Genomic DNA, 25,166 nt, shown 5'->3' with positions numbered 1-25,166 from the left:
GCTTCAGCTGGCGTCTTCCCAACGTCTTTTGCTTTGCTTCTGGGTTTGACAGATTTCACACACACACACACACACGCGCGCACACACACACACACACATACACACACACGCCCACACACACACACACACACACACACACACACACACACACATAAAAAAATACTGACACAGCACCTGTCTCTTTCCTGAAACGTATGAAACAAAATTGCACATAAAATACCATCAGGTTTCTGGAAATTGTGACCAATCATGAACCAGACTTGATGAGGTTGTCACTTTTCTTCACAGTACCTTAGCTGATCAGATTTTTCCATGATTTTGCACTTTAAAAAGTATTTACAGGCTGATGCATTAAAACACATTTATACACACTTGAAATTAATTCTGATGCTGTGAATTAACCAATCAGATGCTTGCGAAAAAAACCATGCCACCATTTGGGGTTCTCCAAATTGCTTAAAGGCATAGTAACTATGGTTTGTTAGCTTATTTTGAAGAAAGCAGTCATTCATAAGCTCTAAAAACATCCTTCTTGATATTCTGGTATTTAGACAACAGAAATAATTTTGGTAATCTTAAATTATGAAAAAGTTTATGTTTAACAATAAGGAAAAAGAGTAAATCTTACATAAGCTCAGTTCTATCTGTGTAGTTATTTTTGGACCACTTTTAGATCTGGAGATTTCATTGTGAAGTTAATCTTTTTCAATTTTTATTAAAAGGTGATTTCTCTTCTCTTCCACTATAAAAGATACTCCCTCCACCTCAGAGGGGAAAGGTTGTTCTCCAGTAAGCAGGTTGGCCACTCCTTTCATTACAGAGCAACTCCCTAAAGCCTCTCTTTCCTTCTGATTCTCTGCTGCATTTTGGCCATTTTCTCTTTCTGTCCACTCTCTCTCGTCATCAGTTTTTTCCCTCCTTCTCTGCTCTCCAGCATTTCCATTGTTATCTCTTTTTTCCTTTTTTTTTGCAAAACCTCATCCCAGTTTATATATTCATATTTTGTTTCCTCTTCTTCTCTCTCTTGTTCTTCTCTTCTCTTCTCTTCCCTTTCTCTTACACTCTCTCTCTCTCTCTCTGTCTCTCTCTCTCTAAGACACACATGGGCTCACACAGTAACATGCTTCCACCCATTTCTTCCTCCTAGTGGAGCGGGTTGATGCAGACACAGCAGCAGCTGCTGCTCTGTTACATCCATAACCACCACACACCGAAAAGGCAGGAGGAAAGGAGGAGGAGGAGGTAAGAAGGTGGAAAGGGAGGAGGAAGAGAAGGAAGAGGAGGACACAACTCTGTCAAAAGGACACCAGGGGACAGAAGTACAAGAAGAGGACAAGGAGAAAGGGAGGACAGCAGAAGGAGGCGGGTTGCTGCAGACATGTCAGACGCACCTTTGCAAAGGAACGGCTCTGCCAAAGCCCCGTGAGTAGATCTTCTTCTTTATCTTTCCATCTCTCTCTGCTCCCCGCCATCACTCCTCTCCCTGCCCGCATCCCTCCATCTGACAGGCTGAGTTGTCATGGGAACGGGAGCTCCGTCATGGTGAGGCTGCAGCTCAGTCATGACTGGAGCGGGGACACGCGGTACACCCTGTACACTCCTCCCTCTTCTTACTGCATCCCTCTTCTTTCTTTTTTTCCCTCAGTCGCCCTCACAGCTCCCCCTGGAAACATCTCACCTCGCTGCTCACCAACACTGAGGCCACTCTGGAGCTATTGTTTGCTTTTGCATCACTTTCTCTCTCTAGAGTGGGACCTGATTATTCTTTTGCAACATCAACCCTTCATTCACTTTTGCTTCCCAATGGAAATCTATACAAGCTGCTATATATATATATATATATATATATATATATATATATATAATATGCAGGTGCGCTTTAGCACTTTCAATGGGGAAGCTGCAGGCAAGAACAATCCGCCATGCTGCAGTCCACCAATCCAGTCTCCTTCCATGTGGGATTTATATATATATATATATATATATATATATATATAATAAACAAAGCTTTTAATCTTAATGAGAAATTAGCCAGTTAGTTAACCTGAATAACTGAAGTATATCTTCTTTTTTTTTTTTTTATCACATTTTATTTTTTTATGGGGGATGCATTTATGCCCCTGTTTTGCATTCTTTATTATTTGATTGTGTATGTTACTTCAAACATGTGGTATAACATGTTTTTACTACTTTTCTTGGTATGTTATCTGCTTTTGAACTGCATTGTTTGGTTTATTTGATCGCCTTTATAAATAAAGTTAGTAGTATAATTTTGATGATTTTTCACAAGTAAATCCAGAGCAACAAGCTAAGGGAAACTCTCCATCGCCCGTTCATTCTTCAGATTAAAAAAGCTGACTCCTCCAGTTGTCAATATGTTTCCCACTCATACTGCCTGAGCTGCCCACAGCCGGCTTGTGAATTGAATAGAAGTTAAGTAATGACAGCAATGCAGTAGTAAGACAAAGACGGTGGGAGTTTAACATTCAAAGCTTAAAGCCTGTAATGTTCTGTGTTCTTATGCCAGCGTTGAGCTGTTTTTAGACATGGACGTCTGCCCTCAGTCACAAATATCGTTTTAATATTTCCTTTTTTATACAGTATGGAAATTCATGACATATGTATACTGTTGACTCCCCAGATGCCTGGAAGTGAGTGAATAGTTCAGCTTTTTTAAAGTGGGATTCTGAAGAGAGCTTATGAGTCATCAATAGCTTCACTTCAGTAGATAACGCTCTGAACTGAATGGCTTCAGGCTGCAGAAACAGAGATTAGCTCAGTTTTGACAGCCGGTCAATATAAGGACCGGTCAAAATGAAATCCGTTTCTAAGAAGATGTCTACCTTTTTAAAACAGCACTGAAAAAACAAAACAAAAAAAAGAATAGTGTAGCTCATGTAAAGGGTTTATAAAACCTTTGGATTTTGTGGCTAAGAATCACATCACATATCTGCATATTGCTCTCTGGTAACTTTGCTAAGCATAGGTAATGCAGCATAAAGCCCACAAACTGGAAAGGCAGCCGTCAGAATTTAGTTTCTGATTTTCTTGTTTGTTTTTTTTTCACTGTTTCCTTTTAACCCTCCTGAGGCCTTAGCGCAATGCTAAGGAGGAGCCCAACACGTCACAGTCAGACAGCAGGGAAACCACACAAAGCAAATATCTTCGTAAAAATGCCTGCTGGATTAGTCTGACATCTGCCAGATCGCGCACAGAGTGAAAAACTTGTGGGGTCCAGATCACTCCAATTTCTTACATCTCCACGGCTCCTCTGTTGTCATTTTTAAAACACCTAACTGCTATGGAAATTAACCAACTTTGATCTTCTTCACCCACTGACGCATCTGCATGAAAATATTGTTGCTGTAAGACAATTAGTTACTCTTGGAATCATCATTTAGTGTCAGGAAAAAGCTTTTTGAGTTTCAGTCTTTGGCCAGGTTGATCAAGCTAAACATTCCCAGACCAGGATATCCCAGATATTTTTTTAAAACAAATGAATGCTGATTTAATAGTCTGCAACTTAACTTCAACCGTTTGCAAAGCTTCTTATAGTCAGCAGATGCTGAGGAGTTATTGAACTTGAATGACAAACCTTGACATATTTTTCTGCTCACTCACAACCAGGTTTCGACCAGGTGTCAGTGAGCTCTTTCACTGACAAATCATTGACTTTTCTTTGCACACTCTTTGAGAACCACACCCATGAGGCAGGCAAGAAAAGTGCACTGAGGCGTGAAACCGGCAGGCTATTCTGGTGCATCAATAGTTAATGTCTTAATTGTGAAAAAGGGACTCAAGTGGGACCCATCCTATTGTTCCTTCACTTTGTCTCTTTTCTTCTGAGATGCTTTGTTTAAGTCCCACAAACACGGCGTAGTCCCTATTTATTTAGCAGAAAGATGAGATCACGTTTGTGGTAAAGTGGACTGCAGAGGCCACAGAAGACTCATTCGCTGATGCTATTTATTAAACAAGTAAGTATCGAAGGGGTTCTAATGGGATACATAATGCATATCGGATCTCACCGGATCCCTGCTGAAGATAGGCAGAAGAAAAGGGAAACATTAGCAGCTTCTTGCATTTTATTGTTTTCCTTTCATTGGACAGTTGCATACAAAGCAACACATTTATTAACTGAAACACTGATGCAGTAAAAGGGAAGGACTAAGCCAATCCCCAAATCCTAAAAGTAAATATGCAGGGTCATGAAAACATATGCATATGAAAAAGACACAAAAAGACATTTTGATGCTAAAGAAAGTGCTGAGGTTGTGACAAGTGTGATGGCTGGGGACGCCGGCCGCTTATCTGTATGCAACTCATCTCCTTTCAAGAATGTTTTCTGGATGTGTGGATGTTTTTCACATACGTGTTCTCTGAAATTCAGGCACTTATGTAGAATCTCTTGTAAAAAGATGTATGCTGTAGTTTAATGGACATGGTGGTCTTCAGAATATCACCATGTTTGAGAACCATGTATGTAAATGTTACACAAATCTGCATGGCTAAGACTCTGCAATTAGTTTTTTGGTACAACCAGTCTTTGCTGTGGATTAATGAGTATCAAATTCTAAAGCGATCCAAATCCAAAAAAAAAAAAAAGACTTGAAAGTGTTTTTATTTCTGTTTCCAAACTGCTTTTTTCTGCATCTCTTTTAGGGATGTATATTTCAGTTTAGGTTTGACCAGGGCCAAGAGGAGGTAACTCACCAGTAGAGTACGCCGCCGGAACAAGTAGTTCCCCTCCAAAACAGTTGGTGGCAGCAGTGGTATATGCTTAGACAGCATATAAAGATAGAGATGTGTTTATTTTGTTCAAGAAAATATTTTGTTGTGCCACAAACTGGCTTTGGCGCCGATCAGCTGTTGGCCCGTTCCTGAGTGAGCGGCCTGGCTGCCCTACTGAAATTTGTTGCCTCAGCCGCTCTGTAGAGTTTGAATATCAGGAGATCTCAGGACACAAAAATAACTGACTTGAAAAAGGAAAACATTATTTTTTTTTCTCTTGTTTGTTGATTCTCAAACCTTAATGCGAAGCTGTGCACCAGAAAATGAAAAATGTAAAGAAAAATGTTCCAAATGAAGAAAAAACCAAAAAAAAAGAAGGTTTTATTGTGAAGTACTTAAAGACATCCAGACATAGCTCAACTTCCATCAGTAATGTATAAAGTATGAATGAGATCAAGGTCTGGCAGTCTTTTGCCTTAGAAATATGTCTGCTGGACTTGTTTTAATTCTCCTCCTCCTCTTTTCTCTCTTTTTTTGCTCTCTAACTCTAAACTGCTACTTTCCCTACCCTAAACGAACCTAACCTCCTCCGAACCTTTACGACAGGCCTTCAAAGTTTAATAACGGACACATGGGGGCTTTATTTTCATTCTCATAAAGAATATTAAGTGGCACTTGCAGCGTAGTGTGAACAGATTTAGGTCTGCTTGAAAGGAGTTATTTTTATACACATACTGTACCGTACAGTAGACGGTTATGTTGAAATAAAAAAACCAAATCTCTAGTAAAGAGTGGTAGTTCTGTCCATGTGTTTGGGGTACATTTATCAGTAAAACTGAAATGTAGGAGTACTGAACTGATGAGAATCACACAGAATGCAACATGCAAATACACAATTTTTCTGACTTGCTTTCTTTGTCCGCGTTGGCTCTTTGCCTCTGCCTCCTACTCGCGCTTTTGCATATTGTTACACTTTTCTGTTTGTGTGTGAGAGTTAATGTGTGCGTTTTCTGCCTCTAGTTCCACATCTGGAGGTCATTACCTCTGGGCTGGGATTGGTTGAGGTGGGCAGGGGGAGAGAAGGGGCGTGTTGGGCTGGCTGCGCAGTGAGGTCATCGCCTCGTTGTGGCGACGCTCAAGAACAATGATGCCGTTGTCTCCAGTGACGACCCGCCGGCGTAGCTCACCCCAGAATGAAGCGGGAGGAAAGGTGACCACATTTCAGTGGATGAAGATTTATTGGATTGGCGCAAGTTAAGGAGAACAACGCCTCAGAAAAAAAAGAAAAAGAAAAGTTTAATAATGCAATGTGACAAGAATTTTTAATTGCAAGAAAAAGTAAAGAGATTCTTGGAGATTCTGTGCTTTTACGACAACTGTAGTGTAAAGTTTATCCACTCGGTCCAATTCTTTAGCATATGCCTGATAGTTTACATATTTTATACCATGCATAATCTTTTTTTGTTTTCTGAATCTGTTCAAGATGTAGTTCCAAACAACAAGAAAAAAACTGAATAACACTTTCATACTTTCGTTTGACCACTGTTAAGCAAATGTCTTTCTTCTAAAACTTGGTTCAACCCAGTTATTTATTTATTATTTGCTAGGTTCCATCCATCCATCCATCCATTCATCCATCCATCCATCCATCCATCCATCCATCCATCCATCCATCCATCCATCTTTATTTATTTATGTAACACTTTTCATCAAAATGGAACTCAGTGCTTTTACAAACATTAAAACAATAAAAAAAAAATGTTCCAAAAATGCTTTTCTAATTAAGTCGACTATCTGTTAGACAATCAGAATATCTGGCATTGGTTTAAATGACCACTTTGGGTCTTACCTCAGACTTAGTTACCTTTTTTCCTATCTTGAATTACAAGGAATATTTAATATTTCCTATTTCATGTGTAAATGTAAAAATCATAGTTTATGTATGAATGTGATTCGTCCTTTTGCTTAACTGCATTTTATTGTTCCATCGTCATCCTTTTTTTTTTTTTTGCTGATTTCTCTCCCTCGGAGTCAGTCCGTGGCTGCTATATTTTAAAGTGTTTCTGCTCCAAAGTGTGTGTGTGTTACATGCTTCTGTATTCCCAAATGGGTAAGCAATGTCTACAGCTGCTGTTTCTCCTTATAAGGATGCCTGTCTGTGGAAGGAGACGTGGAGGTAAAAATGAGGGAAGAGGAACAGAAAGTTGGCGACTGATTGGAAGAAGACAGGTGCATGTGAGGGAATGAGAACAGGATTGTGAAATAAGATAAAGATGGCATGAAGTAAGGGTTTGGAAAGAGAAGAGGGATGGGTGAAACTCAGGTCAACAAGTTAAAATGTAGAGGAATAAAAAAATGGAAGACAGGTTACTGTGGCCCATTTTCACAATCTTTTTTCCTTCTACAAGTTTTTGTTTGTGTATTTCTAAAATTTTGTTGGTCTGAGAAATGGTTTAAAGCTTTTCTGAGCCCATTGTCTTACACAGCCAAATATCACGTCTCTACTTTTCTACATTATGTTTTTTATCATAATGTATTTTATTTTATTATTTCAGTTGATAAATGTACAGTAGACTGCTGCTATAGCGGTTGAGGTGTACCTCATTATGGCTTTTAGTTGAACTTTAACAATTTTTTTCAGTTGTCATTTATCTATTTTTCTTATTTCGAGTTTGTTCGATTAAACGACTTCAGCAAGTCTTGGTGTTATTGGATTGGACCTGCTATTGTTTTAGATTTGACTCCAAATGATTTGAACTTTTAAATTCATTTTACATTTTAGTTTTTGCATATTTTAAATTTCAGATTTGTCTCCTGCAACTAATAAGTTTTTGAAAACGTACTTACCCGGGCCAGGGATCGATGGCTTGCATGTTATTCATACTTATGTCAGAAACAGATTTCAGAGAGTTCACATATGAGATTTAAGAAAGAGCTCCAGTATTTTGCACAATGTACAAAACCACAAATCATCTAAACATCCCAACAACAGCGTGGCAGGTATTTTGTGGTCACCATGTTCATCATGGGTCTTTATTAACACACCGTTGTCCTCGTTTTGTTCATCACAATAAAAATAGATGGTTTTAAAAACCAAATGGAAGTAGCTTCCCTTCCATAAAATGAAAATAAAAAACTTTGCACACAGTGAGAGCTATAGGAGTCTCTACACCAGCTCTTTTTCTTACCTCTTCATTTTTTATTCAGCATCTCAAGCACCTTCCTTCACCTTCCTAATATGAAAAATCGCTTGTCTCCCACAGTTTTCCTTACATCTGCAATTTTCTTCATCCTCTCCCCAATTCCCTGGGTTTCTTTAACCCCATCGTTCTCTTTCTGTCTCTCTCTCTCTCTCCCTTGCTCCATCCCTTTCTCAGCTGCTCCTCCCAGCTGTTTAATCACACATGGCTCATGCCTAAAGAAGGGGGGGAGGGAGAGGGGAGAGGGGGACAAATGGGAGGAGAGACGAACGGAGCTGAAGAAAGAGTGGGTGACAGACAGAAAGACAGAGAGAGAATGTGAGCAGTGGGCTGAGTGTGAGGCACATGGCCACCGAGTGAGAGGTCTTTCATTCTGCTTGGATTATAACTGAGGAAGGAAATCATCTGGATACTCCTCCTCCTGCTCCTCCTGCTCTACCTCTCCTTCCTCACTCCTCCACTTCCCTCCCTTCGGTGCCTCTGATCTCCGAGTTGAGGGACTCTTTGAGAATCTCACCTCTTGTTCTTCTTTCACCTCCCTCTCCCCTGCTTCCCCCTCAGGATGTCGTGTGAGGAGGCTCAGCTCCACAAAGAGAGGCTGCAGGCCCTGGCGGTGAGTCTTTGAAACTCTCACTTTTCACGTCATTCTGCTCATTTTGCTCTCTTTCGTTGACCTCCAGTCTGTTTGTTTTACCGTCTATCTGTGAAAACCGAAGGGACTCCGGGGTCGTTGGACATTGCATCCAGGCTCTTTCGGTGTCTCACCTCAGAGTTCACGCGGTTGTTTCAGCTTCTGTGCTTCTGTCACTATTTCTATTATATAATCTGTCTTGCAAAATAACCCAAAAAAATCTTTTCCTTTTGTTTCTTGCTTGCTTATTTGTGCAAAAGTTCAAATGTTGACCTAAAAAAAGTGAATGACGCAGACTCAGGAGATTTCTGTATGAATGTGCAGTGCTGGCCACTGAATGTGAGACTGTTTAATTTGATACTTTACTGAAATCCTGGCTACAGAACTAACTTGCGACTTTTGTCTGTTTTGTAAGTTCCACCTACAAAAATAGGTAAAATATTCCAGATCTTAATCTGGAATATCCAGATTAAGATCTGGATATTTGCCCAGATCTTAATCTGTTGTGAAAGACGGAGTCATATTTGTCTGCAAAACTGTGCCGCTGCCTTGCACTCGGGACGGATCCTGAGCCGAAAACTCAAAGTGATGCAAGCTGGAAACCTTTCAGGATGACGTCAGGGTCTCCTAAACGTATTCCTCACGTTCAACAAAGTCTGTTCTTGTTGCACCAGTTGTAATGTTCTTTACTCCCTCGCCAGCCTTCTGTCTCATAATCCTGCTCCATTTGTCCTGATATTTGTGTCTGTTTTGGTTTTTCTACATCATATTTTATAGGAGGAGAATTAAGTAATGCAGACATTGGCAGAAAAATCAGCCTTTCAGTTTTTGGTTTGGCCAGATGCATGAAGTCTTCTGTTACTCCCCCTGTTGAGGTGGTCTCTCAGTAACACATTTGGATACTTACCGTCACGTGTAACATTGAAATAAGTGCTAATGTTTGGCTTTGTGCTAATACGACTCAGAAGCAACGGTTGCACCAGAGTTCACTGCTCACGACTAAATTTGGCACCGGATAGGAACCACAGAATACCACACACGCACACACACGCAAACCGAGAAGTGTGTGTGTGTGTGTGTGTGTGTGTGTGTGTGTGTGTGTGTGTGTGTGTGTGTGTGTGTGTGTGTGTGTGTGTGTGGTGTGTGTGTGTGTGTGTGTGCGTGTTTCTGTGGATGTATGGAGGCGGGGGGGGGGGGTGTAAGTTGGAGCTGCAGATGGAGAAACTATTTTGGCCATGTTGAAAGATGGCAGCCATACCAGCCTCCACATAACATCTAAAGAGGAACAGAGTGGAAAGTTCTCACAGTTTGAGGAAAAGAAAACGCGCGTGTTTCGTCCTTACGGAGAGTTTGTTGGGTCTTTGTCAGTGGAGCTGCAAGGAAAATAATTATATTATATAATTTGAAGACGGTTCAGGCTGTTCATTAGGCAGGGGACAGTATGAGATTCTCGTGGTAACCTTGCAAAAAAGTACCACTGTATCTAGACACTGACTCGCATGCAAAACAAACTTTTATAACGTGAATAAATTGCTTTTATTTAAAACTGCAAAATAAGAAATATTTTTACCGCTTCTGTTTTGATTGAAGATGGGCATTTTATCCCTAAAACAAATCACTCAATCAAATTTGATCTGTATAGCACATTTCAGCACCAAGGCATTTCAAAGTGCTTTACATCACTAAACACAAAACGAAAGCAAAGAGTGAGTCGTGCACACGGACTGAAAGGCCACTCGGACAGGAAGAAGCCAATGGTGCATTTGGAGGAAAAAAAAGCAGGGAGCTTGTGAGTCTGAGAACACCAGCCCATCTGTGAAGTGGCAGCATCATGTTGTAGGCTTGTTTTGCTGCAGGAGAGACTGGCATACTTCCCAAAATAGATGGTGTCATGAGGAGAGAATATTGTGTGGAAATACTGGAGCAACATTTCAAATGCTTTGGTGGAAATTGGTCTTCCAGATGTGAAGCAACCATAAACATATCCTCAAATCAGTAATTTAAGGGAAGGAAAATACATTTAGTGCCCTTTGCAAAGCCCTGGTCCTAACTACAGACAATTTAATTATTGGATAATCAGTAGATGTGTCACTGCCTTAGTTTCTGAAAGATCCATGTTTTCCTAGAGTGTTATTCTGTGCTCCTTGCAATGTGGGAACAACCACTGGCTAATCTGACACTTTCTCTGGATCTCTCTGAATCCGAACTGAGAAGCGCTATGAAGGAAAACCAGCAGTTTTGAGTCTGTATTCTCCTGAAACCTTGTTCCTGATCACTACCTCATGACCAGCTGTGATGAAACCCTTTGAATAGATGCACGATGTACATAAGCAGCTCCTGTCTGTGACTAAGGATTTCATCAATATTTGATCACTCCCCTGAGATCTCCTTGTCATCACCATCAATTTCTGTCCCCATTAATACTTCAGAAGGACTTGAGCCAAGTAGGAAGCTTTAAAAGAATACTCAAATGTTTGTGAACCCTTTTCAAGCATGACAACAGTACAACATAAACTGGCATGTAGTGCAATAATTCAAAGATCAAACTTTCTACCATGCTGGATGCTCAAGTATTGACATTAATAATAGTTATAAGACAGAAGTCACTATAATGTTCACTTGCTGCAGTGATCGGCCTGCATCATTCATTAATCATGGTCCTCATGGCTCTAATTATACAGCTAAAGTCTTAAAAATTGGATCATTATATTTGTATATACATTACTTATTTTTAAAACTGTAGTAAATTGAGATTTCTGTTCCATCTGTATTACACTGTAACAAGAGAAGCATCAATGAGAATATTTTGAACCTTTTTTTTTTTATCTCCACACATAAAATGTTTGCGTTTCATATTTTACTGTGAGAAAAATGGTCCAGTTGGTGGATTATGGGCTGCTAATGGCCCATAACAGCCTGTTCATGCTAGCTGCAGCTTCATAATAATGACCAAATAAATGAGTCTCCAAATGAACGCTGTATTAAATGACAGTGTGATATTTGTGTGGGTTTGAGGTTAGGAACCAAAAAAAATGCATGAGTAGGCAGGTTTTCTGAAAATAATTTGGAGTCACATTTCACAGAAACGTCTGACTTCTGAACCAGGAACAGGCCAGAGTCCACTGTGGCCGTAACTTACCTCCAACACTGCTAAGCTTGCTGCAACATTAAACATTTCCCTGAAAATATGAAAATTAAAAGCACTTCCTGTTCAGAAGTTGTTGCTTTTTTTTTATGTAGTGACTGGAAAAAGATAGATTTTCTGGGGAGGCGTGGTAAGTTGAGGTCGATTATGTCGGTCCTGGCAAAACTCATTGGATATGGTCATCGGCATAATTCATCTAAAAACAGTTATTGTGCTTTTATTTGTAACTGTAGACCATTCATTCTTCCAGTGTGGTTCAGTTCTGGCTAAACGCTGAAGCAACTTAACCAGGCAGTGAGCTGTAATTTCTTTTCCCTCTTCGTTCAGAGAAAAACTTTTTTTTTCTTTTTGAGAGAAGAAATCAAAATTAATGTTACTTGTCAGCCAAAAGGTCAAAACTCTCACTGTGTTTATGAACATAGCTCCTTTCTGTGAACACTAATTGGCCAGATTAGAAAACAGCATCAATGTCATCTTGTTAAATTCAGACCCACAATTAGTTTGTTATTACCATGTAATTTTGGAAGCGATCTGCAGTACTTTCTGGTCAGGGTTGGCCAAAATACTTTAAGCGCATCTGCAAATAGGTGCTCGTTCACCAGAAACCTTGCATGTGGTTTCAACATCAGCCAGTGAATGGTGAGTGACTCTTCGCTCTAATTAACCATCACCCATATAGTCTTCCAGTCACAAGCAGCATGACAGCATACATACAAGAGTCTGGGTTTCTGCATGCACTCATTCACTGACTCCTCTGTTGTGTTGTTATGTTTATATAGATGACCTCAGCACTCTGGACTCTCAGTTGGCCCCCTGAAACACACACACATACACACACAGTGTGCAAAAGACCCCAAATTGTCTGACGCCAAGTACAAAACAAAGCAAAAATGACATCACCCACGTAAACTATGATGTTTAGCACAAAGATGCCTTTTTTCTTCTTTTTTTTTGCATCATCTTTAAAATCATAATCTCTCCGCACTTCAAAGCGTGATATATCTATGTTGATGCCCCAGGACTCTTATACGCAAGACTAATAGACTTTTGCTCACAAACCCCTACAAACCACATATTAGGTTTATTTGAATGGAAGTGAGGAAGAGATCTCTGCAGGTTTTTAGAAAATGGAGAAATCCTAGTATGTATTTAGTGAGGTGGTGGTGATTAGGGTAAGGTGAGAGTGAGCTGCTGCCGCTGCTGCCGCTGCCGCTGCTGCCGCTGCTGCCGCTGTTGCTGCTGCTGCTGCTGCTGTTGCTGCTGCTGCTGCTGCTGCTTCTGCTGCTGCTGCTGCTTCTGCTGCTGCTGCTGTTGCTGCTGCTGCTGCTGCTGCTGCTGCTGCTGCTGCTGCTGCTGCTGCTGCTGCTGCTGCTGTTGCTGCTGCTGCTGCTGCTGCTGCTGCTGCTGCTGCTGCTGCTGCTGCTGCTGCTGCTGCTGCTACTGCTACTACTGCTTCTGCTGCTGCTGCTAGACCACAACATGCACTGAGATTTGTGATTGCAGCATGCAGTGGAGGGTCAGGGTAATGGCCTTGGATAAGTGCGGGGAGGCTGGGCTGCTCACAGGCATTTGATGTTTCAGTTTGAGCTGTTTACTCATACAGACACTGACTGTACCACAACCTTGCCAGTGGTTTCACAGATATCATCCGACACTAATAAGTTACCCATTTTTTTCCACATTATTGGTGAATATTCTGATGGAGTTCACGTTACATCAAGCGCAGTTTTGATTGAGAACACCTCAAGCTATATTTAACTTATGAAAAAGATCATTTTAAAGGAATTTTAATGAAATGATAAACATGAGGCTTCTTTTATGTCATTTACATCACATTAGCTGCTGCCAAAACATCCTCTGATTCATTTGTCAGACAATTTCAGAAATTTCTGACTTAAAACATAAGTAGGTACAACACAAGGTATTTCTCTTTTAATAATAATGTTTCTATTATCAGCATTTTTTTAGAGAAAAGAATCAATCATCAATGATTTAACTTAACTAAGTACAGCCAGCATTGACCCACGTCCTGTTCTTGTTGCTATGGAAAGATTTTAACTTTTCTTTAAATGCCAAATAAGGAAAGCCATCCAACCCAAAAAGAAAAACAAAATAATATAATTGTCTTTTCAAAAGGCAGTGATGTGAGGTAATTATCAATGATCAGAATATGTACTTGAAAAAAAAAAAAAAAAAAAAAATATATATATATATATATATATATATATATATATATATATATATATATATATATATATATATATATATATATATATATATATATGTTATTTTGTGTCCCACTAATTTTCTTCTTTTTTTTTTTTAGCTTTACAATTTTGGCCTCTTGGCAAAAGGTTTAGTCACCACTGGTTAAAATCCTACATTTCCACACTTTTAGTACACATCGATTCTCTTAACTTTGTAGAATAATTTTTCAATGAGTTGTGTTTAACTGTGCTTCTGTAAGAATAAATAAATGCAATTATTAGCCACAGTTCCTTGTTGTACAAAGGACATAACATAGCAGTTTCTCATAAAGGCCCAAACTCAACTGTAAAGTCAAGTTAAATGCTCCAAAACTGTAATATGTAACATATGTTGAATGCAATTATTAGCTGCTCTTGTGAAAATGTGTAAAAAGTCACTTAGTAAAAATATTTTTCCCAAGGAAAGGTATAGAACATGCTCTCCATGATGAAACAATCAAAAAAGACACTCCTACGTTTCTGTCTGATACGTAAAAAAATATTATTTCTACCTTCTTTATTCATTTGTCGTTAATTATTGACTGTTTACAGCCAGTAGAGACACTAAAGAGCAAATTCAGGTTCTTGTATTTCTGAGGTTTTTCTTTTACAAAGTCAGATCTGTTTAAACAGCTTCCCCAAAATCGTGTCATAGGTTGTGAATATTTGGCAGAGTAGAGGCAGACTATTACCGACTGAGCAAACAGGATTCCAGGGAGCTAAAGGAAACCCAGTTTATTGACTTTATTTTATAGAGGAGGGGGATTGTGCTTGGGGCAAAGTCATTTAGAAAAAGGAAGGGGTGTGTCGTGTTGGGGAGCAAGGGGTCTCAGGCACAGCAGGAGTTACAAGCCCTCTAAAATTAGCAGCAGCTGTCCTGGACCTACTGGTCTTTTGGGTTTGTGAGTGTGTGTTTGTATGTTACTAGTGGCTTCTGTGTGTGTATCAGTGGGAGTTTTGCAGAGACGTGAGGCTCGAGAGGCTAGAATGGATTTCTTTATGACTTGTCATGCTTTGGAAATGTATTTCTCCTCGTCTTGTTTGAATAATATGCGAGGCCTTACAAAAGTATTTAAACTTCCTGAACTTTTTCACGCGTTTCAGTGATGCGGCCAAAAATGTCGACGCATTTGACTGGAATTTCAAATGATGGATCAGCAGAAAGATGCATAATGATTGCAAAGAAAAAGGGTTCCACGGATTCATTTTCAGAAATGTTTTCAAATAAAGATCTGAAAAATATGGTTAGCATTAAGACCCCTTAAGTTGAGTTGGAAAGAATCTAGAAGCTGCAATTTTGAAATTCTCAGTCGACTTTAGATCTGAAATGACATTAAATTGTGTCTTTTCAGTGTTGCTGTCATGGTAGAAACTAAACCCTTACCCAATTTTGCAAATCTTTTGCAACACCTAACAGGAATTTTCTTGTATTTTCCTCCATCCATTTTCCCTATCAGCTCTGAGCAGATTCTCTGCCCTTGTTGGTAAAAAAAAAAAAGTATTTCTGCAGCACAATGATGCCTCTCCATGTGCTGTGTAGGTTTTTTTTCTGCCACATAGCAATTTTGCATGTACAGGATAAAGTTTGGTCTCATCTAAAGCTGGACTATATTTACAATTTCGGCAACTTCTGCGGGGAGTTGTGTGGGGTTTTATTACGTGTACCAAAGTAAATAAAATGGATGCCACAAAAGACTGTAAGAACATTGTTTCCTCAGAATCACAATTGAGTGCCTTGATGTTTGTGGTTATGATGTGAAATTATGTGGGAAAGTCAAAGGGGTGTGGTAACTTTTTTTAAGGCGTTGCGCAAAGCAAGAAGAATATTGACAGAACTGCAACTAAAAAGCTTGAAAAGTAGCAAGTTCTGAGCAAAACATCATTCATTACAGCCACATGTAACATTTTAAAATGTATATTTTTTATTACGTTGTTTGTATGTGCATTTCAAGGAGCACACAGATTATTTTCACATAATGACCACCTGCTGCTGTCGTCGTGTAACATCAGCACACGGCACATTTCAGCAACGTGCTGACTTGGCATTTATTGATACGACTGTTAGCTGAGGAGGTGCCAAATTGGCATGCTGGTGTTCACTTGTAATGAGTAAAAATTTTGTGAGAAAGGAGGTGTTTGCATTTGCGGCAAATATTTGCATCCATCAAGAGTGGCGAAACATTCACAGTAGACTGAGTAGAGTATGAAAGCACATTTTTTTGCAACATGGAAACATTTAAAAGTTTCCCTTTTATTTTCTTCTTTTGATTGAACAGATTTATGAATTGAGAAATAGTAGTGGTGATATGATTGTAAAATGCAAAGATCCTCTAAGTGTGTGGTCACACCAGCGACACGTGAAGCTCCCGTCCATTTCAGTTGGTGTTCTCTAAGCTCTCAGGTATGGCTGTCCACAGAATGGAAGACGATATTCCCAGTTAGATTTCTCTGCTGGGTGTGTTGGCATGTACAGAATGTAACCAATCTGATCTGCCGCCCTGCCCTCTTCACAACTTCAGCATCAGCAGAACGTTGATTAGCAATCGGTCTGATCTAATCCTGGATGTGCAAGATCAAAACATGCTCTCTCTGAGCTCCTTCTGGTTTTAAGGACAAAAACATTTTCACCAGCTCATAAAGACGAGTTTATGTAGCTTAGCATTCCGTTTCCCGCCCCATAAACACTGTGGATCAGTATTTGCTTTAATGTGTGATCTGAGAACATTTGTTTTACTTTCCTCTCCCTTCATTAACTTTGTTTTGCTTATTTCAAATAAAGAGTGCAAAACCACACAAAATAATACTTGCATAAACACATTTTCCGCATGGCTTCAGATTGGCAATGTGATGGCTGGAGTTTTTTTGTTTTCAAAAACAGATTCGGTACCATACTTTGACTTTGAAATTGGAGTCTGATTTTTAGAGGAGGTTCTTTAAAAAGCCAAATGCCTGATAGCGTCTTACATTTAGATAGTTGAACAGTGTGTGAGAGTGTGTAAGGATCAATGTTTGGATTTCAGTGTGAATGAGGCACATTATTAGCTTTGACATGAAGTAAGTATTATGTTAAAAAATAAAACAAAAATATATGTGTGTGTATATATATATATATATATATATATATATATATAAATAAATGTTAGGCATTAGTATTGCACAATTGCATGATCAAGTTTCAAGGAAAAATTAACAAAACTGTTCACTTGGAGTTTAAAGTGCGGAAAAAAATCTAGAGATTGACGCAAACTTATTTTAAGCTTAAAAATGTCACAAAAACAAATACAAGAGAAAAATATTGTGTCCTGTTGACCTATTCTGATGGATTACATTTGGTATTATAATCTCCTTCTTCCTGATGAAGCATAAAAAATGCTGATGTTTGCCTAATGCATGTGGATATACAGTATTACTTTGTATTACAAAGTGTTTATGTGAAAGTCACATGCAAAACCTGATGATTTATCAACTTCTGATCCGTTTCTCTGTGCGAGAATTTAAAGGAACTTGGATTAATTACCAAGGGACAGGGAAAAGAGTAGGAGCAAGAATAAAGTATGTGTTCTCAGCTCTTTATATATATATATAAAGAGCTGATATATATATATATATATATATATACATATATATATATATATATAAAATTTCCCTTCTCACCCTCCGCGGGTGGTCTGTTTCATCCTCTGAGCTCGGGTCCTCTACCAGAGGCCTGGGAGCTTGAGGGTTCTGCGCAGTATCTTGGCTGTACCTAGAACTGCACATTTCTGGACTGAGATGTCTGATGTTGTTCCTGGGATCTGTTTGAGCCACTGCTCCAGTTTGGGGGTGACTGCCCCGAGGGCCCCGATGACCACAGGCACCACTGTGGTCTTCACCTTCCAGGTCTTTTCCAGTTCCTCCCTGAGGCCCTGGTACTTCTCCAATTTCTCATGCTCCTTTTTCCTGATGTTGTAGTCACTTGGTATTGCTACATCCACCACAACGGCTTTCCACCACAATGTCCGGTTGGTTCGCCATTACCATCTTGTCTGTCTGGATCTGGAAGTCCCACAGGATCTTAGCTCGGTCATTCTCCACCACTTTTGGGGGTGTTCCCCACTTTGATCTCGGGGCTTCCAGTCCATATTCTGCACAGATGTTCCTGTACACTATGCCCGCCACTTGGTTATGTCGTTCCATGTACGCTTTCCCTGCCAGCATCTTGCACCCTGCTATTATGTGCTGGACTGTCTCAGGGGCCTCCTTGCACAACCTACACCTTGGGTCTTGTCTGGTGTGGTAGATCTGAGCCTCTATTGCTCTGGTGTTTAGGGCCTGTTCCTGGGCGGCCAGGATGAGAGCCTCTGTGCTGTCCTTGAGTCCAGCTTTCTCCAGCCATTGGTAGGTTTTCCTGACATCAGCCACTTCAGTTATTTGTCGGTGGTACATCCCATGTAGGGGCTTGTCCTCCCATGATGGTACTTCCAGCACCTTGTCTTCTGTTCCCCATTGCCTGAGACATTCGCTGAGCACATCGTCCGTTGAGGCTTTGTCCTTGATGTATTTATGGATCTTGGATGTTTCATCCTGGACAGTGGCTCTCACACTCACTAGTCCTCTGCCTCCTTCCTTACGGCTCATGTACAGTCTCAGGGTGCTGGATTTGGGGTGGAACCCTCCATGCATGGTTAGTAGCTTCCTAGTCTTAACATCCGTGGCCTTCATCTCTTCCATTGGCCAGCTAATTATTCCGGCAGGGTATCTGATTACTGGTAAGGCATAGCTGTTTATTGCACGGATCTTGTTCTTGCCATTGAGCTGGCTTCTCAGGACTTGCCTTATTCGTTGGAGGTATTTGGCTGTGGCTCCTTTCCTTGTGACCTCATTGAGGTTGCCATTTGCTTGTGGTATTCCCAGGTACTTGTAGCTGTGCTCTATGTCTGCTATTGTTCCTTCTGGGAGTGAGACCCCTTCTGTGTGGGCGACCTTCCCTCTCTTTGTAACCATCCGACCACACTTCTCTAGTCCGAATGACATCCCAATGTCAGTGCTGTAGATCCTGGTGGTGTGGATCAGTGAGTCGATGTCTTGTTCGCTCTTGGCGTACAGCTTGATGTCATCCATGTAGAGGAGGTGACTGATCGTAGCCCCATTCTTGAGTCGGTATCTGTAGCCAGTCTTGTTGATGATTTGGCTGAGAGGGTTCAGGCCTATGCAGAACAGCAGTGGGGACAGAGCATATATATATATATATATATATATATATATATATATATATATATATATATATATATATATATATATATATATATATAAAGCGCTCTTTAAACAAGCAAATCAAAAAAATTGTTTTAATTGAACACTAACTCAATTAGTGTTCAATTAAAACACTAATTTTAGTTGTGTTTTAATTATATAACAATAATAATTGTCATATTATATAATTTTATAATATAAAAATTATATTTAAAAAAGACACACACACACACACACGCACCCCCCCCCCCCCCCCACACACACACACACGCGCAAACATACCACCTGAGACCTTATGTGCACAAAAAGCCAGTTCTTTGTGCAAATATAACTTTTGGACCTGAGATTCCAGGCTCCAGAAATGAAAACATTCCTTATTTAACCACCATGGCTAAAAGAAGGTTTTTAAATAGTCTTTCTGAAATCGAAAGGCAAGTGCATGAAACCACACACATTGTTTAGCTTATTAAGCAAGAGATTTCCAACATGGAAAAAAGAAAGCTTCAATAATTTAAAACAAAAGGTGCTATTAAAAGAATAAAATGTGGGTCTTTTTCAGTGAAAACTTGGCATGTGTGAAATTGAACTATAAGTTTAGCAGCATTCTTGTTTGGAACACCATTTTAATCGGTCCAAGATGGTTCACCACCAGAAACCTCTCTTTGTTACAGCCTTTACTCTGAATCATCTGGTTTTCTTTGTATTTTGGGTTGATTTTTTTTTTTTTTTTTGCTCTTGTTCATTTCATTTAGTTTTTAAAGTGTGTTAGACATGATTCCTTCTAAATATATCTGTAATGTTGTTTGGTTGGGTTTGTTAAGTTGGGTTGTTTCGTTGGTTCAGTTTGTTTGGTTTAATTGCCTTGGTTGATTATTTTTGTTTCTTGGTTTGACGCATTAGTTTAGTTTGCTTCTTCTTTAAGGTTGGTTTGTTTCTCTTGTTCAGTTGGTTTGGTGGGGTGTTTGTTGGTTAGTCTGGATGAACTCTTTTTGTTTTGGTCAATTAAATTGTTTAACCAATTTGATTTGTTTTCATTGGTGTTGTTGTTGGTTTGCTTTTCTTCTTAGGTTGGTTTGGCGGGGTGTTGGCTGGTTTAATTAACTGGTTTTAATTGATTTGTTTTGTTGGCTTAGATGTTTGTTACTTGTTTAGTTGGTTTTATGAAGTGTTGGTTGGTTTGGTACTTTTTCATTTGGATTGTTTAATTGAGTAGTTTGCTTAGTTAGTTTATTTGGTTAAATTGATTTGTTTCACATAGTTGGTTCTGTTCGCTTGGTTGGTTTGTTTAGATGAGTGGCTGTCTGGTTTGTTGTGACTAACTAGTTGTTTCGAATGCTTGGTTTGTATGGCTTGTTTGATTTTTGCTGCGTTGGTTGGTTGGATGTTCGTGTGTCGGTTTGACTTGTTATAGAAAGGTTTGAAAGCACAATAGATAAATTTAACAGTGTCATGAAGATTGCTGAAACACACACACACATTACATGTGACACCATGTGCACTAAAAGCCTGTTTCTTATGCAAATATAACTTTGGTTACATATTTTTGTTGTTGCTGTTCTATATTTTGGGGAACTTTTAGGAACCAAGACCTTTCACAGTTCTACTACAGGAGCCAATCGAACTCTTGCCAATATGTCTTCACTCAACGATATTTACATTTACAGAAAAGTCTACAAGGAAGGCTTTGACCTCATCTTGATGTTTTTTTCTATCTTTCCGAACATGACTCTTAAAAAATGTGCTAAAGCTGGTGTAAAGTTTTAGAGAAACAGTGTTACAAAACAGGACTTAGAATTAGAGGTTAAACACTTCAATAATTCATCACGACCTTCTGTTTGAGCGTGTCCGTCATTCTTTCACATCGTGTCAACACTTGTGGGAAAAGTGGTGACTTCTGTTCAAGGGCCCGTGCAGCAGCAGCAGCAGGCCAAGTGGGGCCAAAACACTGTGAGTCAGAATGTGGGAAGTCGTGAATGTGTCACCGAGAATGTCAACATATTTTTCGGAAGAGGAGGATGTCTTTGTTTGGCAGGAGTAAACAGTGAACAGATCAGTGTTGAGGGTCTTTTTCCTGCTTCCTCAATTTGACTTTTGACACCTTTTAATTTGCCTGATAATTAATCTGTTTATGATCCAAGACAGTGATAGTTATTTGAACACAAAGAGCAGTGAAAGTTCCCAGTTACAGCAGTCCCTTATATATATATATATATATATATATATATATATATATATATATATATATATATATATATATATATATATATATATATATATATATATATATATATGTCAATAATTTATCCTTTTTTTAATCAAGGTGTCATTTAAATTTAAGTTGTGCTCATTTTTTTAATTATAGGCCAGAAGAAGTCTGTTCTGCCTACAGGCTGTTATCACCCATTCATATCAACAAAGCAAGCTTCATTATGCAGTTTTACTCCACATTACAAGAATGTGTGGGTGGAAGTAGCCCATTTGTCCAGTTTGTCCAGAAGAAGCTGCAACACTTCTTACTTTCATTCATTCAATTTTTCTAGTGACTTTACTAGTTTTCTTGTCTCTTAGATGTTTTTGTTCAACGCAGAGCGGCATTGTTGTATGCTAGTCAGCTTTTTGACTTCAAGATGACTAATTCTAATTTTCTACCGTCCTTTAGCTCTTACCTCGGTATTATAGTAGCTCATTGGTACTTTGCGGATGTAGTGAGCTTTAGATCCAGCCGGCGCTCATTTTTAGCATGTGATAGTAATTTGGTATCTAAAGATTTTGGACTATTAGAAGGATAGGAAAAAAACTAAGGGAAATATGCGTGTGTGTCTGCATTTGTATGTTTAGCTCAATCCTCAACCACATGTTCTCAACAGTCCCCTGACATCTGTGAGCCATACCGCTGAGGCTATGACTGACTGTACTTTACCAACCATGGGAACTGGTGCTTTGTAGGGTCTTGTGGTGTGTGTGCATGCATGTGTGTGTGTGTGTGTGTGTGTGCACGCAAGAGAGACAGAAAGACAAAAATTACCTCAGTCTAGCTGCATTTTTCCAGCTTGCACTAAACTCTCAAACTGTATCCGCTGAGTTTTTCTCCATGTTTGTAGACGTGTAGAAAATGATCACTGTAGCTCATATTTGCTCCTCCTGAGGCCTGTTTGCTAATTCTGTGAAACAAAACAAGCACACTAATCTCTCAACCTTCACTGACTGCCTCAAGCTGTTGCAATGCTCACTCTTTACACAACTGGACCAATTTTAAATGCTTTCTATATATTTGTTAAGAAACCATTAAGTATTTTCTGTTCCGCATTTAAGATGTATTTTTGAACTGATCTTTTGTAGATATAAGATCAACTCATTTTTGAAGTTTTCACCTTTAATATATTCTGATACCTAATGTTTCCTGCATAGCAACAGAAAGAATAAAACATAAATATAATAAGACGATAAAAAGGGTGCTTGCTAAAACAAAATGCAGGGTAACACTGAGCTGAGACAAGGCTCAAGCTAGATCTACAAGAATTGTTAATAGCTAAGAAAGCAGAAAGAAATATGTCTATCCTGGTGTAGTCGCTCCTCAAATTTGCTGCCGTTTTTATTTTTTACAACTTAATATGGGTTTTTTCATGCCATTTTTTTCCTCTATTTTCCATCTCCAAAGTCCATTCTACTCTTTCTCCTAAATTCACTATGTCTCTACTTTTGTTTTTGCCGTGCTCTAACGTTTATTCACATTTGGGGGCTTTCCCTGAAAGTTATATTTAGCCGACAGGAAATGTCCTAGAAATCCTTGTTTCACTCCCACAGAAAGAGAGTGAGAGAGCTCTGTTCACATGCTTAGTATCGTATGTACTCATGCCCCAAGAAGGGTTGTCCTGGAATGACTTGTGTTTATGTTTCCATGTGTTTTATAGACGTCTTCTTTTCCCTGTGCAGGCAGTTTGTACATCAGCCCCATTCATTTCTCTCCAAAGTTGAGGATCGTTTTCTTTCTTCAAGTTTAGCTTCGGCATCAGGGTCCAATCCATCATCCCTGCATTGGTCTGCGCCTTAACCCCCTCTCAAAGTTAGATAAACTCTGACCTCCAGCTATTTCAACGCATTGCTTCCTCCATGCGAACAGTCCCATTTCATTATCGTCTCAGTCTCCCACAGTTCTCTCTCAAGGTTAAAATAAATACGCGCAAAATATCCTGAACCGGTTTAGTAATGCAAGCAGCCTGAAACCGAAATCATTTTTAAATGTTACAATTGAGTATAAGTACATTCACCTTGTCAAATATTTAACACTCCATGTAAATAAATAATCTTTTATATTGGTTTTTTTCTTCTTTTTTACCTTTCAGGAGAAGCGGAAACGACAAACTGAAATTGATGACAAAAGAAGTCAGCTTGACGAACTGGTGCTACAGCTTCAGCATGTTAAGGTTGGTGGGTTTGATCATGGACCTCAGAACCTACAAAATGTGCTATGTGGTTGATAAGCTGACTTCATTCATGCCGCGCAGAATTAAGTCAGCTTGGTTGAAAAAATAAGGTCCATACCAGCTAATTAAGTCATAATATAGAATGGCACAGCTTATTGAATTGCTCAATACATCACATAATGGCCTTATATCAACTGACTGTATTAGGACATACAAAACCAGCCTGCTTTTGCCCCTTACCTTTAGCATTTTAACCCAATAAACTACACGTGGGCGTCACGTGTTTAAAATATTTGACTTGTGTTTGCCCACATGTAACCCATGTGGTTTGGCCAGATGGGTCCCACATCTGTTTCCAGTTTTGATTGCTCAGACCCATTACCAGACCTTTGACCATTTCGTACTCGCAGCATAAACCTGCATCTGATTGACTGTATTCGCTCACATTCAATCCAGTAAACCTACCAGTGTGGGTTACACATGTGTTACCCGAGTTCAATGAATAAACTCAATGCTCAACTAAGACTTAAATGGGGTTTTCAACTGCGTTTGCCCATCTGAGTCCTGGAAAAACCCATATGGGGCCCAACTACACATGTTGGCTGGACAAATAACTTCTTCAGTGACTTGTACCAGTTCCATCCAAATGCCCAACACTCAATTTGGCTTGTGTGCAGGCATAAAACAGCAACGGTTGTTTTCTTATTTGAAGAGAACCCTTTTAAATCCGAGCACACCCACAAATAAAACTTCTAACACTTACTGCCAACCACAACTGGTAACCCAGCCTTTGCTTTTGATTCAGTGAACAAGTAAAAGACATTTAAGAGTTCATCAGTGGAGAAAAAAAATTGTAGAAAAAATATGTTTAATGATTTAATTATGTGGTGTTCTTTAAATCTCTTTCTTTAAACAAAAGGTAAACGGCTGTATTTTACTCGTAAACCTAAAAAAAAAAGCAGAGTAAGTCTTATCAGAGGGAATCAAACTAAACTCATTTGGCACTAAGAGAATAAACACTAACAGTCAAAAGGCAAATGTAAGTAATGAAAAGATTTTAGGTTATGTTTCAGAAATCTGCTGGGTTTCATTTTCCTGTGCTGCCCTGCTGCAATGTAGTTGTTTGTTTTTCCAAAAAGACTTATTTGGAAAATCCTGGAGGCTTTGCAGCTGTAGACTCGCTGGGTGGGTAAGAGCATATGTGTGGTTTCTCATTATTCTGAAAACATCCATAGTAGCCAGCTTTAATATTTGCAATAAAAACACAATCCAATCACAAATTAGAGTGATAAAACAAAGTTTGCATCAATGGATCCTTTGTTGAACAGGTTTGAATCCACACACTGGACTTATTCAAGAATTTAACACCCATTTAAGGGTCATGGGAAGGAGAGGCACATTGATTAAAGCCGTGCAAATCTACCTTTTTCATAAATGGAGATTCTAACAAGTAATTTTGCTAACAGTCGATCTGTTCTTGAAGAAAACAGTGTCAGGTAACGTTTGTCCTATCAGATAAATGAGAAATGTCTCTTTAGGTTGATTTAAAAAAAAAAA

General features: G+C 39.2%; 2 protein-coding genes across 4 annotated transcripts in view; one reads left to right on the top strand and one right to left on the bottom strand.

Annotated features, from left to right (window-relative positions):
* plppr1 (phospholipid phosphatase related 1) overlaps positions 1-1,580 on the bottom strand; it is a 73,191-nt gene extending 71,611 nt beyond the window's left edge. The window contains exon 1 of the mRNA XM_081613197.1: positions 1,392-1,580. The gene's annotated coding sequence lies outside the window, so the exon portion shown is untranslated. The remainder of the gene's footprint in view (positions 1-1,391) is intronic.
* Positions 548-25,166, top strand: part of palm2akap2 (PALM2 and AKAP2 fusion) — an 80,938-nt gene continuing 56,319 nt past the window's right edge. For 2 of the 3 annotated variants that reach the window (XR_014090046.1, XM_081613191.1), the window contains exons 1-3: positions 548-1,422; positions 8,493-8,544; positions 23,529-23,609. Coding sequence is in view for 2 of the 3 variants with exons in the window: in XM_081613191.1 (XP_081469317.1) it covers positions 1,379-1,422; positions 8,493-8,544; positions 23,529-23,609 (177 nt within the window). In the remaining variant the exon portion in view is untranslated. The remainder of the gene's footprint in view (positions 1,423-8,492; positions 8,545-23,528; positions 23,610-25,166) is intronic. The other variant, XM_081613192.1, reaches the window with a different exon arrangement.

The sequence above is a fragment of the Poecilia reticulata genome, chromosome 12 (genome assembly GCF_904066995.2).
Source record: "Poecilia reticulata chromosome 12, P_reticulata-male-v2, whole genome shotgun sequence".
Lineage (NCBI taxonomy): Eukaryota > Metazoa > Chordata > Actinopteri > Cyprinodontiformes > Poeciliidae > Poecilia > Poecilia reticulata.
This window is presented reverse-complemented; position numbering and strand designations above follow the sequence as displayed.